The sequence below is a fragment of the Labeo rohita genome, chromosome 22 (assembly GCF_022985175.1).
Source record: "Labeo rohita strain BAU-BD-2019 chromosome 22, IGBB_LRoh.1.0, whole genome shotgun sequence".
NCBI lineage: Eukaryota > Metazoa > Chordata > Actinopteri > Cypriniformes > Cyprinidae > Labeo > Labeo rohita.
The window spans coordinates 36526171-36542909 of NC_066890.1; the positions used below are offsets into that span (position 1 = coordinate 36526171).

The 16739-nt window shown below is 34.9% G+C and overlaps 1 protein-coding gene across 1 annotated transcript; it reads right to left on the reverse strand.

Annotated features, from left to right (window-relative positions):
* Positions 1 to 435: 435 nt before the first annotated feature.
* On the reverse strand, positions 436 to 14521 carry ccnt2b (cyclin T2b). The gene is made up of 9 exons (XM_051094358.1): positions 14329 to 14521; positions 13586 to 13667; positions 13236 to 13364; positions 9136 to 9196; positions 8979 to 9041; positions 8794 to 8839; positions 5457 to 5620; positions 4172 to 4242; positions 436 to 2650 (listed from the first exon to the last, which is right to left on the reverse strand). The coding sequence occupies exons 1-9, from the start codon at positions 14487 to 14489 to the stop codon at positions 1730 to 1732; spliced, it is 1698 nt and encodes a 565-aa protein (XP_050950315.1). The 5' UTR covers positions 14490 to 14521; the 3' UTR covers positions 436 to 1729.
* Between the last annotated feature and the right edge of the window lie 2218 nt (positions 14522 to 16739).

A 16739-nucleotide genomic window follows, 5' to 3' on the forward strand; every position in this document is an offset into this window, starting at 1 on the left:
GGAAACGGAGGAAAAAAGAATCCTGCTTCTAAACCTTACAGTTTAAAAGTTGTTAGCAGAAATATGAGTGCAAATTTGGCCTATTGGTGGCGCTAGAGAGTTTGAAATAGAGATTCCAAATTTGGTATAGTTAATATTGAGACAGTCCTCCATCTGTGCGCCAAATTTCATAACCTTCCCGCAAGCGGTTCTAAAGCCATGGACTACCAAAACGGAAGAATAAGAAAACTAACGGATACAATAGGTGCCTAATAAAAATAAGAAAAGGTATTAAATTAAACTCTACAAACATTAAAATAGTAATAAATAAAGACAACGCATTTTGATAAGCAATTTTCTTGGATGTTTATTAGACAATCCAAAACATCATCCATACAGACTCAGATCTAATACTATAATAAAGAACTGTGGCATTCCAAATAAAATAAAATAAAATAAAGACGGAAACCTAAAAGTTTCATACAGTTCCAACGGTGGGCGAACACTGAGGCACAAACCTTTGGTATCTGGTGAAAGGAGAGGTTATAACAGCACAACAGGAGTCTAGGCCACATCTAGAGTGAGTTTCTCCTCGTTATCCCCATCCAAACCCTTCAAAACGCTCTTAATGCTGTTTTAAGAGCACCGGACAGAGAAAAGGAAGTTGACTGCTGGTTCATTTGAATGGCAGCCCACTTATTAACCAATCAGAATCAGCAGCCAGTGAGGGGAGAAGACGGGAACAGAAATCAAATCTTAAATACTGAAAAATGGGACAGATACACACAACCTGCTAAAATCTCTATCGTACAGTTTTAAGGCTCGACGCACACCGCGAAGAACAGAACAGATCAGCTGAGAATTCTGGGATGCGATCTCAACCGTTCAAACTTGGCGCACGAAACAAAACAGGAAAAAATACCCACTTTCTTCTTGCCGAAAAAACATTTTGCTTTCCACTACTGTAAAGGGGCAAAAAAATAAAAAATAAAATAAAGAACGAATTACAAGAATAAGGTCTTCAAAATCGTAAGACACGACAGTTACTACGCAAAGGACCCTGGGCACGATGATGTCATCGGTTCAGCTTTCTAACAAAGGATAACAACATAAAATAGATAACTTTACAGTACATTAAGATTTACAATATATGGAAAGCGATATAATGGAATCTGTGTACAGGCATTTTTGCGAAGATTCAGCTAGAATTCGCGAAGTTACGTTTCGGCTGACGCTTTTCGCCTTTTAGGATCCTCCAAACCTGAGCATTCGTGAAATATAATTAGACATAGATATATCGATACAAATAACAGTGAACAGATATCTGCACCTTCCTTTTGTAAACAGTCACACGTTTCTATTTTCATCCCTTTGATTAATGAAAAAAACATCGTGAATCAAGCATGAAGAAAGAACATACAAATATTCACTTTATCACATTGCGTTTTTCCAACTAAAACTGGTTAAAATTGCCGGAGGCATATCGCAATCTCTCTTTAGCAAGCTCTACGACTCTACGAGGTTTTAAAATCGTGAATTCGCCACAGTTGTTTTTACGTTTACACTAAAACGTCATTACAACCTTCACTTTGTAGTATTTGTCTTTAAATTCAGTGATAAAACATGATTAAATCAAAGAGAGAGACTATGACGTAACGGACGAGTGATTCTTGCATAAAATTAGCTCAAGAACGAAAATCGTACGTTTTTTTTTGAGGTTTTACGTAAAAACGTCCGTTTTTTCGCTAGTTTATAAGTTTTGTGCATTTAATAGGGAATCAAGCAAATTAAAAGTGTCTTCATAATCCATGTGTGGACCGTTATTTATTAAAGCAGCATTGGGCTCAGAACCCTGCCCCTCCCCCAGCCTCCTGTCAATCTTCGCTAACTGGGCGTGGCCTATCGGTTGATTAACAGATACGGAGGCAGAGGAGGAGTGGCTCTTGGAAGATCGGTGAGATTTGGATGAATGGTGGTGATGGTGGTGGTGGCTACCGTGCGAGTGCGACGACTCGTGTCTCGCGGCTTTGTGTGACGAATGTTCGCGATGTTTCTCGCGGCCCGAGCGCGGACTGTGACGGCTCTTACTGCTGCCGCTACTTTCGGACGAAACCTTGATCTTCATTTTCAGCTCTTCTTGACTAGCAGAACCGTTTTCCGACGAGGAAGGGTGGCGTCGTTTGAGCGACCCGCTCTTTAACGATCGCTCTGGTATCTGCTGTTGGGAATACTTAACCCTGATTGACGTAGACGGTTCGGACGCTAAATGTCCGTGTTTTCGATGCTGGTCGGTTTCCTCCTCTTCGTGTCGGCGTCTTTGCTCTAATTCGGCCGCGTGTTTTTCGCGGTATTTCTCTAGAGTGAGTTTCTGTGGGGCGAGAGTCGCCGGGGCGTGTCCGTGTTTGCTTGCCTGCGCCCCCTGGAGCGTGAGAAACGCATCTGCGCTTTGGGAAATTGGTGCAGGAAAGCTGAAAGCAGAACTCTGCAGGTTCGACAGGCCGTTGAGGGACATCGATGCGCCATCCAATGGGAAAGAGGTGGATGGTTCGGAATAAACGCCTCTGATGTCACACATGCTCCCCATCAATGAGGCGTCCTGGCTCAGAGATGTCTGGAAGGAACCGTCTAATGATTGGTTGTCGGATTTTGGTTTCTTGGCAGCTTGATTAGCCTGAAATGTGAACAAAAATAACATTTGTCTATTACTTGCAGTTAAAATGTTCATATCAAAAACCTAACATGAAGCTATCCCTCTCTAATGCTTTGACATATTACGACCAAACTTGGTGTGTGTTATGATAACCATGACCTGAGGTTACTTGCATAGTTTCACCATAGTGCCATCTAGTGGTCAGAAGATATTAACTTTTTTTTTTTTTTGCTTATAACTTCTGAACGCTTTGGCCAAAAATCACAAGAGTTGAACGATAACCCATTTTTTTGCGTCAAAAATTGTATGAATGTATTCAATTTTATGAATGTATTGACATGTGACCCTGAACCACAAAACCAGTCATAAGTAGCATGGGAATATTTGTAGCAAAAGCCAGCAATATAAAATTATTGATTTTTCTTTTATGCCAGAAATCATTAGGATATTAGGTTTCCAAAAAATTGACCCTTATGACTGGTTTTGTGATTGTTACAAAACTCTGTATGTCTTCGGCACCATCCCCTGAAGGTACTTAAAAAGTTTGCCGTCAGCACCACTTTGTGGTCAAAAAATACAATGATTTAAAAAAATGCTAATAGCTTTTGATCATTTTTTGTCTACTGTCCCAAAACTGGTCTTGATAGATTCCTTGGATCAAGTCGAGAGCATCGATTCGAGCACCAATTATGCCTTCATCAGCCAAACTTCCTGTCCCCACCATTTCGATTTTCTTTGAAAAACTATTTGTGACCCTGGGCCACAAAACCAGTCATAAGTCGCATGGGTACATTTATAGAAATAGCCAACACTACACTGTATGGGTCAAAATTATTTTTCTTTTAATGCCAAAAATCATTAGGATATGAAGTAAAGATCATGTTCCATGAAGATATTTTGTAAATTTCCTACCATAAACGTATTAAAACTTAATTTTTGATTAATAATATGCATTACTAAGAACTTCATTTGCACAATTTTAAAGGCGATTTTCTCAATATTTTGATTTTTTTGCACCCTCAGATTTCAGATTTTCAAATAGTTGTATCTCAAACAAATATTGTCATATCCTAACAAACCACGCATCAATGGAAAGCTTATTTATTCAACTTTCAGATGTTGTATAAATGTCAATTTAAAAAAAATGACATTTTATGACTGGTTTTGTGGTCCAGGGTCATGTGTTTTGAACTCTGCTGAAGCTGCAACTCTGCAGTACTACTGACACCAAACTTTTTGTGTGTCACTATCACCTCACACTGACCACACCATAACAATTTGATAACGTTACCACCTATTGGTCAAAACCAGTAAATCACATTAATAGTGATTATATTTATGATTTTTCAGCTATTTTAGCTAAAATCATCCTAAAATGGCTTCAAGTACTCATTGTTGCAGTTGGTCTGATGTTCCATGTCAAGCTTAGCTCCTAATTTTGCCTCTGCTGTCCTTGGCCCCTTAATTGCTGCTTGCAGCTGCACTTTTATATTTAGTTTAATGTATTTTTTCCCCCATACAACCAAAAATGTTTATACATACCCGCCAGTTTCGGATTCTTTTTAATCTGCTTGGTGTTTTTTCCAGGATCTGGAGAAACTCATGAGTCAGGTCTACAGAAACAGAGAATATACAAAATATATATACCTAATATTAATATACAAAAACTTAAGTGCAGCAGTTACTTAAAATTTAAAATGCAATCCTTTGAGAAAGATATACACTACCAGACATAAGTTTTTTAAATCTTGTTTTTTGTTTTTTTTTTGTTTTTTTTTTTAAGAAGTCTCTTTTGCTCACCAGGCCTGCATTTATTTGATCCAAAATACAGTCAATTTTTAAAATATTTTTACTGTTTCAAAAAATTATTTTCTATATGAATATATTTTAAAATGTCATTTATTCCTGTGATTTCAAAGCTGAATTTTTAGCGTCATTACTCCAGTCACACAATCCTTCAGAAATCATTCTAATATTTTGATTTGCTGCTCAAAAAAAACATTAAGCATTTTTCAGAAACAGAAATCTTTTGTAACATTATAAATATCTTTATCATCACTTTTGATCAATTAGAGCATCTTTGCTAAATTTAATTAATTTATTTCTATAATTTCTTTCCCAATAAATAAAATTACACTGACTCCAAGTTTCTGAATGGTATACAGTAGTCAACATTTGAAGTGGATCAAAACCTTTCAAGTTGTCCTAAAACCAAAACCACACCCGTTTCTTGTCTTAGGACAAATCTGATGAACTTTTTTGATCCACTTCAAATGTTGACCACTGTAGTGTATAATGATATGTAGTGTATAATGATAGTGTATAATGATTTTTTTTTTTTTCAGATAAAAAATGATCCTTGGATCTTTCTATTCATCAAAAAAATCCTGAATATCACTAAAAATAAAAAAATAACTCTTGAACAGCAGATCAGCATATTAGAATAATTTCTGGAGGATCATGTGACACTGAAGAATGGAGTAATGACGCTGAAAATTCAGATTTGATCGCAGGAATAAATTACATGTTAAAATATATTCAAACAGAAAACAGTTGTTTTAAATAGTAAAAATACTTTTCAAATTGTACTGTTTTTGCTGTACTTTGGATCAAATAAATACAGGCTTGGTGAGCAGAAAAGACCTCTTTAATAAAACATTAAAAATCTTACTGTTCAAAAACTGTATTTACTTTTCAAATTAATAAAACAAAATAATTACAAATTAAAATAAAAAAAGTAAGTTTTTCAGGTTCCATGATCCATAATATAAAAAAAACATTCAAAAAAAAAAAAAAAACAACAAAAAATAAGTCGTGTTTCACTGACCATCAAGCAGCTGCAGAGTGACAGCCCGATCGACATATTCCCACCAGTGTTTCCCATCAGAAGAGACTGGAATCTCCCAATTGGACCACTTGCAGGCCAGATGAATACAGACACACGCCACCACTGTAGGTTTGTGCTGCAGGCAGAAGGTGGTCAGGTGCAGACTGCAAGAGAGACAAAACAGAAAGCAGAGAAAACACTCAATTACAAACAGAGAACATGAGAAACGCTTTCCTAAGATCCTAATTCTCTAATCCTAAATTCATTTCCATTCTTCTTAGTTCATCGTAATATATCATGTCAAAGCTGATCATAGTCCAGTCGGGTGTGTTTGCTAGAATGTTCTTTGTCTGGTCGGCTGTAAAACAAAACGGTATGCAATTTATGAAACATATTCAGTCAGTAAAATACAAAATAGCTCAATTAACATTTAAAGTGTGGCATTAGTGTAAGTAACACCAATGCTGGGTTTCTGGATCCCTATCCCTTTTTTCAACTGAAAACACTCTCTCTCAGCAAGCGGGCATTAACAGCGACTCCTCTTCCTGCTGCGTTAATGACCACACTGGCTCGAAGTCATCTTACTGGTTTGAAATGATCTTTTAGTTGCTAACTCGGTGACAAAAGGGGATGAGACTTCAGCGCAATCAATCAGAATCGAGTTGTTTTAGGTCGGCTAACGAGAGGCCACATGATTTGTTAAAGTTGCTAACACAAAGCTTGCAGGTCTGATCTCAAAAAAGGAGCTGAAATAATAGTGTGCCAGAGGTACCCAGAGTGCAATGGGGGATTGTGCCAGAATTAAACCGCTAAGGATAAAAAGCACGGGAAGTAATTACAATGCAGGAGAAATTAGTTTGAAGTGAATATTAACAGTGCTTAAAGGAATAGCTCACCCAAAAATGTAAATTTGCTCATCCTCAGACAATTCAATATGTAGATTCTCATTTCTTCATCCAAACAAATTTGGAAAAATATACCATTGCATCACTTGCTCACCAATGGATCCTCTGCAGTGAACGGGTGCCGTCAAAATGAGATTTGTTTAGTCCCGATTTGTACTGTTTCTAGTTGTAAACGTGTTTGATCTGTGCATATTTCTCTCCGGATTCAGAAAAGATTACTTTTTTTACTGAAGCAAGCATGTTATGTATAGAGCACTCATATTTTAGTCAGAAGCAAGTGTCTGAAGTTAAAAACGTCACAATAATAAATTAGTTTCTTACAAAGTTTGTCAAACCGTAAAATATCACAAAATGTCCAATTTTTTTTTTTTTTAAATGCATGTTAAGAAAAATGTATTTTCTAGATAAAATATAATTTTATTAGGTTATGGCATCAAAAACCACTTAAAAAATAAAATAAATACATATAGACAAATACTGTGAAGTATCATCCTAAATAGTGATTTAAAAAAAATGCACTATTTCTTTAAGACAATTTTAAATGGGTGCTGCCAGAATGAGTTTAAAACTGATTTGGATTGTTTCTGCTTGTAAACTGTGTTTGATCTGTGCATATTTCTGTCTTGATTCAGAGGAGATTACCTTTTTTTTTTTTTTTAACCGGAGAATGCAATATTATGGACAGAGCACTCATATTTTAGTCAGAAGCAACTGTTTTAAGTTTAAAAAAAAAAAAAAAAAAAAAAAATTATTACAATAATAGATTAGTTTCCTACAAACATGCAGCTTTTGGCTTCATAACATATTAACTGTTGGATTGGAGTGGTGTGGATTATTTGTGGAGTATTGTGATGTTTTTAATCAGCTGTTTGGACTCTCGTTCTGACGGCACCCATTCACTGCAATGGATCCATTAGGGAGCAGATGATGCAATGCTACATTTCTCCAAACCTATTCTGGTGAAAAACTAACTTTCTACATCTTGGATCTTCTGAGGGTCAGTTAAATGTCAGCAAATTTTAATTTTTGGAAGAATTACTCTTTTAAAACCAACAAAAAGTAATGAAATAGTTGTCAAACAATAAAATATCAATAAATGTAAAAAAAAAATAAATAAAAAATAAAAAATAAAATTATATATATATATATTTAAAAATAAAAGTATTTTCTAGATAAAATGTAATTTTATTAGGTTATGGCAACAAATCACTTACAAGATAAAAAACAATAAAGACATAAATAAATACTGTGAAGTATTATCCTAAATAATGATTTTAAAAAATATGTAGTATTTCTTTAAGACAATTTTAAATGGGTGCCGTCAGAATGAGATTAGTTTTGAACAGATTTGGAACGTTTCTGTTTGCAAATGGTGTTTGATCTGTGCGTATTTCTTTCCTGATTCAGAAGAGATTACCCATTTTTAAAATGGAGAAAGCAATATTACGGAGAGAGGACTCGTATTTTAGTCAGAAGCAACAGTCTAAAGTTAAAACCATCACAATAATAGATTTGCTTCTTACAAACATGTAGATTTTGGCTTCATAACATGTTAACTGTTGGACAGGAGGGGTGTAGATTATTGTGATGTTTTTAAATGTTTGGACTCTCATTCTGATGGCACCCATTCACTGCAATGGATCTACTGGTGAGCAAGTGATAAAGCTTAATTTCTACAAATCTGTTCTGATGAAGAAACAAACTCATCTACATCTTGGATGGCCTGAGGGTCAATCAAATGTCAGCTAATTTTCATTTTTGGGAGAGCGATTCTTTTTAAAACCAACAAAATGTAAGGAAATTGTTTTCAAACCATAAATATAAATAAATGTAAAACAAAAAATGTTTATTAAAAAAGTAGTTTCTAGATCGACTGTCATTTTTTTAGGCTATGACAGCAAAAAAACAATTAAAATAAATAAAATACTGTGAAGTATCACCCTAAATAAAGATTAAAAAAAAACAAAAAACAAAAAAAAAAACACATTACTTTAAAAAATATATTTCTTCCATTTCTTTTAAATGTCAGTAATACAAAAAAAGAAAGAAAAAGAAAAAATAAAATATTAAAAAAAAAAAAAAAAAAAAAAAAAAACAACATGGAAAAAGAAAGCACTCTCTAGTACTTACCGTGACGATTTCTAAGTATACACCTTTGAACTCTGAGCTGATATTCAGGCTACCAATTGAGTTATTGACCTATGCACTCTCAATCAAGATATCTCTATTAGCACCTCTACACTCCAGGCCGTGTATTCAACCTTCTGCGCCAACAGCAAGCCCTCCGTACATTACACCGCACTGCGCCGGGCCGGGCATCAAAACGCCCCGCCCAGGCGCGAGAGGGCGTTGGACACAGGAAGGAGAACCCTGCCTAATAGGAAGTCATAGGGTGCCATGGCAGTGCAACAAATAGGGGTCAGGGTAACAACCTGTTGGTAGCCATGAAATAGGAGGTCTGGGCCAAGTCCTTGCTCGCTGAGAGGGGAAAGAGAGACGATGTCAGATTAGACACAATATGGTGACTCTTCTGTGAGACTCTTCAACCATGTTTTGTCTTACTAAAGTCAATATTTACACTAAGCACCACAAGAGAGATAAAGATGGAAGCATCTACCTCGCACTAGCTGGGAACATCTCACCACATCTGTGTGTGGATGATCTATTGTTATCTCAAACCCTGAAACGAAATCACCGGTTAGACAGGACTCATATGTTCACCACTTTCATTGAGCACTGATTTATCACATCCTGGTAATGGAGTCCGCACTTACCGAGTGTCTGTAGTACGATGGTCTCCAACAGCACCAGCTCTTGAGCCTGCTGGAGGTACGCCTGTGGTTCAACACAATCACGCCTGCTTATTAGTGGGGTCTGGTGATACCCAATCAACTTTTGTATTATATACATTAAAGTGATAGTTCACCCAAAAATGAAAATTCTGTCATTAATTACTGAGCCTCATGTCATTCCAAACCTGCAAGAACTTCGTTCATCTTCGCAACACAAATTAAGATACTTTTGAGGAAATCTGAGAGCTTTCTGACCCTGCATAGACAGTAATGCAACTGAAAAGTTCAAGGCCCAGAAAGGTAGTAAGGACATCATTAAAATAGTTCATGTGACATCATTGCTTCCACCGTTTATGTTACGAAGCTATGAGAATACTTTTTGTGCACAAAGAAAAAAAAAAAAAAAAAAAAAAAGACTTTATTCAACAGTTTCTTATCTTCCACATTATTCTTTGCAGAGCTCCAGACTGCGACCAAACGGACAGCCAGTGCGACTAAATCAGGGTTTCTGCAAGTTTTATGAGGGTAAATAAGGGAAACAAAAAAAAAAAGGAAAACAATACAGCATTGTTCTCTAAGTATAGTTTGAGAAAGTATAGTTTTCCCTCTTTTTCTCACTTTCCTTCAGTAAAAGCGCTGTGCACATTTTACTTTCACTTTCAAATTAGCGGCAATTCTGCATCAAGCAACTGTTTGTTTTAAGTTCAATTGAGTTTTTCTTTTTTTCAGTTTTAATAGCTTGCAATAGCGTTGTGCACATTTTACTTTCATTTTTCAATTAGCACACACCGCATTGAGCAGCCACGTTCCGTTTTAATTGCATTGTCTATTCTCTAACTGAGCTAAATGATTTTTATTATAAAATAATCTAAACGTCAAGTTCTTCTTTGGGTGACTGAAAGATGAAGCAGCACATACCGCCATCTACTGCGTACTGTTTAATGAATACTGATCAACCTAAGCCACGTAGCACAGAAATTGCGCTTTCACTTCACTTTAAAAATGAAACACATGAGAGAGATTGTTTACTTTAGCCGCATTTAACGCTTTTAGCCACGAAAATTTTGGGAAAGGTGATTGCAGAGATTCATAAAAAAACCCTTATACTCACTTCTGCTGTAGGTGAAGCTAGATCACAAATGATTCGTGCGAACACAGACGCATTTATGTAGATCGGGAGGCGCATTCCCTTCACAAACAAACATAATCTAATGCATCTTCAGCGGCTCAGGTGTAGGGAGTAAATGACAACCACTATATTCATCACTACATCCAGCAACACAACACCTCAATCGCTCAATCTGAGATATTCTTGTCTAACTTACATCCCTGCTCCAGCATCGAAACATTGGAGGTCGGACTATTACAGCTGATCTGAGGTAAGACGCTCATGTCAATCAACTATCATGGGAGCGGCCTCTGTTAGTTTGACACCACACCGACAGGCATCTGAAAATGGCTCGATTTGAAAAAGGGGATGTTATTTTTACAGATTAATTAAAAACCACTGCATAGATTTTTATCATTATAGGGTAGATTTGTACATACACTGCCAACACATTAATGTTCAAACAACATGAAAAAGTGAACTTTGCATCCGATGACCCCTTTAAGACTGCTCTGATTTAAGACATTTTCAAGGCCTTAATTCTTGGAAAAGCGATTTAAGACTTTTGTTTAAGACCCGCAGAAACCCTGTAAATTTTGTGAGCAGTTGCACTAGCGAGACCACCGTGTTGTTCAACTTATAAGCAGCGCCATTTCTGTTGCATATGAGAAACATTAAACGGCAACCGAAACAAAAACATGTTACTTGTCTGAGCAGCGCAGACCATTTATCAGCTCGGACCACAACACAAACAAAGTTGTCAAAGCTCAAAACAGCTTTACTCAAGAACCGAAGTTGACCAGGAGTAGTAACGTTAACTCTAATCATGGTATTGTGGCAGAAATAGACAAATGTTATTACAGTATTCATTTCAGTGTTTGTACAGCCTTTTAAGTGAGAACTTCAAGCATTTCTGAATGACTTTCAAGCATTTCACACAATTATTTCTAGCACTTAAATGCTCTAAAATGATCCAATTTGAATGTTATTTTTTAATGGGATGACCAGAATATGTGACCCTGGACCACAAAACCAGTCTAAAGCAGCACGAGTACATTTGTAGCAATACCCAAAAATACACTGTATGGGTCAAAATTATAGATTCCTCTTTTATGACAAAAATCATTAGGATATTAAGCACAGATCATGTGCCATGAATATATTTTGTAAATTTCCTACCATAAATATATCAAAACTTAATTTGATTAGTAATATGCATTGCTAAGAACTTAATTTGGACAACTTTAAAGGCAACTTTCTCAATATTTTGATTATTTTGCACTCTCAGATTCCAGATTTTTAAATAGTTTTATCTCAGCCAAATATTCTAACAAACAGATTTCAGATGATGTATAAATCTCAATTTTGAAAAATTAACACAACTGGTTTTGTGGTCCAGGGTCACATATACTTAAACAAACGCTTATGTAAAATATAAAAAAAAAAATAAATCATCATTATAACCAATAGATGGCAGCAGATGAGCACTTATTGGCTTATTAGTCATTCCTTTCTTTTTGGTTTCTATTTTGAAATTATAAAATATCAAATCATCAATAAATCAGATTTTGTCTGAGTATTACACTTTGTCACAAAGTGCCTTGAAAAACTCTTTAAATTGCAACTAAATCACACAATCACTGAAGTTGTTGATCAGTTCCTTACAGTACTTTAGAAGAATAATGGTACATTTAAGAAGAGTAGAATGTATAAAAGTACATTATAAAAGTATACAAGTACATTTTGTATGCTTCCGAACTCAAGCTGACTGTCAAATCTGTATAAACATGAAACAAACAAGAAATGAACATGTAATGTTATTTGTAACTGCAATTATTAATGAAAAACAATAGTACTTTTATGATTAAATTATCTTTCTTTTTTTTTTTTTTAAATACTCCCACACACCAGCCCCCAGCGCTACCAAATCTGCTCCTGCCTGGCGCCACTGTTCTCAAACGTGGACTATTTTATTGATGTCCTTTTTACCCATCTACGCTTGGTCAGAAAGCTCTCAGATTTCATCAAAAATATCTTAATTTGTGTTTCAAAGGTGAACGAAGGTCTTACAGGTTTGAAACGACATGAGGGTGAGTAATTATTTATTATTGTTTTAATTTTTGGGTGAACTAAGCCTTTAAGCCTTGAGGGTTGTACAGTTTTGCTTTGTTTTTTAAATTGTTTCAATAATTTTTTATTTTTTAAAATCAAAGAGCCCCATTTACTTTCATTATAAAAGCTAGTAATCGTATCGTGCATGACCCTTCATAAACTGCCGATAAAATAAAGTTTCCAACAATTATTATTATTTTTAATAATATTAAACTCATTACGCTTTGAAGAAATACCTTTTAAATGTTTTAAACATTTAAAATGTACATATTCTAAAAGTGTATTTTTATTTCTTTCTCATTTACTTTTATTTTAAAGGCTTCTAAACTTATTTTGTATGACTGCTCACAAAAACAGAGAAGGAAACGTTTATATTCATAATCTATCAATGCAATAAAGTTCTTCATGCGAGGGAGAACTAACTCAATCCTTGCATATAGATTTCTAGTTAAAAACTAACTTTTTTTCCCCCCCTAAAAACAACAAAATGAAAACAAGGCCCATTTATTTTTGTGAATTTAACACAAAAAAGAGGGAAGATTTTTTTAATCTATTGATTTACCACATTTCTGAGAAAAAAAAATAGTTCAGGCCTTCTGAATTGAAAAATGTTCCAAAAAACTGCAAAACAATAAAATAAACTCCAGTCCTACAAAATATTCAGCTTCGCTGAGAAGTGAAACATTATGCAAATTAAAGCCAGTGCAAATGTCATTTAACGTGTACATTTAGGAAATCAACAAATCTATTTCAAATCTGATTTTCAGTCTATAACTGTCAAAGCATATGCCAAAAATGACTCATCATGGCAAAGAATCAAGCAGAGCGAGAAACTACATTTCCCATAAGCCCCTACACTCACATTGCTCTTGGGGTCCAGCGGTGGATCGTGAGGGTTCAGGCAAGCATGTGCTACTTTAATAACGTGTTCAAGTTTCCGTGGTTGTTCCTCCACTTTAGCGGCCAGAAAGAGTGTGGTGGGAGAAATGATCTGATTGAAAAGAGGAAATAATTATACATTTAAAAAAAACACACATAAGAGAAATCAATAAACAATGGGGTTGCATATCACACTAGTTCCGGCGATACAATAGAGTGAAATCTTAAAAGTTCCTGAGCATTAATGGGTCAAACAAACACATACAAATAAAACAAATGAGTATTTTGTACAAATCAAATAATTACCAATATTAAAAAACCCTGCATACTCACATTTCTATGGAATTTCGTGAAGGAATTAAGCATGTAAAACCGGTGCATATAGACGATTGCTGTGTTAATCGTAAGCTGGGATCTGCACAGTTTAATCAAGGAACAAAAACACTGCAAAACAACCCATCATATTTCATACAATACAAAAATATAATACTCATAAATCATAATTTTCAAAGCCATCACTTAAAATCACACCAAATCAGCTCGTAGTCGCAAATTACACTAATATAAGTGTTAGCACTGAACTATAAACTATATTAAAAGGGCAAAAGCATAAAATGACATATTTATAGACAACTGCATAACATACAATACATAATGTTAACACAACATTTTGTGTTTAGCCATTATACTACACCAATCATGTCTAAATCACTCTTAAACGCCTAAAAGACACACAAAAACCGTATTATTATAGTTAAACAATATTAAATTAAGCACAAAACATTATAAAATAGATTAATTCTAAAATGCACGTTATATCAAGCATTAAGGCACCGAATCACACTCCTGTTATTCGCACACCTCTATTTTATACATCCACTCACTTTATACCCCAGAATACGCTTTATAACACACCTAACACGCCAATTATGAACATCCCAAGCGTTTAGTGTGAATTTTAACGCGTTAAAACACCACATTTGATCGACCACATTTTTCGCTTGATCAAAAGAGGCAGCGTGCTAACGTGCTAACGGCTAACCCCCTCGCAACGCAGCTGTTTTTGTGAAGGATACACGTTTAATCTCTGTCCCATGTCCTGAATTAGGTTGGCGGCTTGTTGTCGGTATGAGAGCTCGCGGTCGGGCTCGACTCCGCAGCGGCGGGACGGCGTGTTTTCGAGCTGTTCTCGGGTGAAGAGCCATTTGCTGGAGCCCCGCTGCACCGCCGCCATCATCCCACCCGCTTCCGCCCGCACCGCGCTCTACATCACCGTGACGTCACCGAGAACGAGCACGAGCGCGGCAGCGACGCGAGACGGGCGGAGGCGGAACTGCTCTGCGTAGATGCGCATGTGACATCTTGAGCCTAATATTCAGTAAACAGAATAAAGACGTAAAATGAATAAATGAACGAATGATTGAACGAACAAGAATATGAACGAAAACGAAATAACAAGAATAACAACGGGCAGTAAACGGTAAAACGGTTTGCACCAAACCAGTGTGATTTTAATTAAGATAACACGTGAAAATATAATAAGACACGCCAGTTTGCAATATCAAGCAGCTGTTTTGTAGCTGGACGCGGATGGAACCAGAAATCAATCCCATAAAATTTACAAATGGCCGCGCCCGCTCTTACGTGAAGAAAAAGGTGGATACTAAACATAAAACACTAGTACAAAATGTCTGCAAAATGTCCTTCAAAACAGATATATATATATTATAAACTATAAACTACATTTCCAGTTGTGTTTTGCCGCGTAAATGCAGTTATGTGTATGAATGGCAGGAAGGTTATTTAATGTGTTTTATGTTTATGTTATGTAATTACATTATTGTAGCTTTTCAATTAATTTATTCAGGTTTAATTAAAAAAAAAACACACACAAAAAAAACTGTTTTGTGACTATTAGAGGTTTAGACTGGTGCAATTTTAGAAAATTCATATTTTACTTGTAGTTTTAATATTTTAATGTTAAAAATATTACTTATATTATGTGTGCATGTAATTTGTATGTATGTATGTATACATACGCATGTATGTATATATATATGTGTGTGTATATTAATATATTACATGTTTGTGTGTGTGTATGTATATATATATATATACATACACACATGTAATATATTAATATACATATTTATATAATGCATTATATATATATTACACATTTATATATGTACATATAAATATTTATGTAATAATTATGTATTATAATGTAATCATTTATCATATTTTTACATTTTATATATTGTTTAATTTATTATTTAATTATATAGTTTAGTATAGTTTATTCAGGTTTAATTAAAAAAAAATACTGTTTTGTGACTATAAGAGGTTTAGACTGGTGTAATTTTAGAAAATTCATATTTTACTTATAGTTTTAATATTTTAATGTTAAAAATATTACTTATATTATGTGTGCATGTAATTTGTATGTATATATATATATATATATATATATATATACAGGGGTTGGACAATGAAACTGAAACACTGGCCAATATAGTGTTGAAGGTTTCATGGCTATATTTATGCATCCTGGTGGCCAGTCTTTACTGATCGCACATTCCACCAATAAGAGCAGAGTGTGAAGGTTGACTTTGTGCACCCAATAGCTCAAACATTGTACCCTGAAGGTGGTGCCGTGTATTAGGATGATAATGCACCAATACACACAGCAAGACTGGTGACAAGAATGATTTGATGAACATGGAAGTAAAGTTAAACATCTCCCATGGCCTGCACAGTCACCAGATCTGAATATTATTGAGCCACTTTGGGGTGTTTTGGAGGAGCGAGTCAGGAAATGTTTTCATACACCAACATCACATAGCGACCTGGCCACTGTTCTGCGAAAGGAATGGCTCAAAATCCTTCTGGCTACTGTGCAGGACTTGTATTTGTCATTCCCAAGATGAAATAATGCTGTATTGGCTGCAAAAGGAGGCCAAACGGCATACTAATTGTGGTCTAAACCCAGGTGTTTCAGTTTCACTGTCCAACCCCTGTATATATGTATATTAATATATTACATGTTTGTGTGTGTGTATATATATATATATACATACACACATGTAATATATTAATATACATATTTATATAATGCATTATATATATATATTACACATTTATATATGTACATATAAATATTTATGTAATAATTATGTATTATAATGTAATCATTTATCATATTTTTAAATTTTATATATTGTTTAATTTATTATTTAATTATATAGTTATATACAATTGCAATATACATGTAATAAATTAAAAAAAATAATATTGTTCTGTATAGAATAAAATATAATAATATTGTAACGAAGCGGAGATGAGACGAGGATCTATGTGCAGGAGTTTATTGAACATCCAAGGAAAACAACAAATAAACCAGAACGGGGAACACTGAGAAACCAGGCAAGAACGGGGAGCAACCATCACAGACATTAAACAACTGACAAAATACAGGGGAAAGACA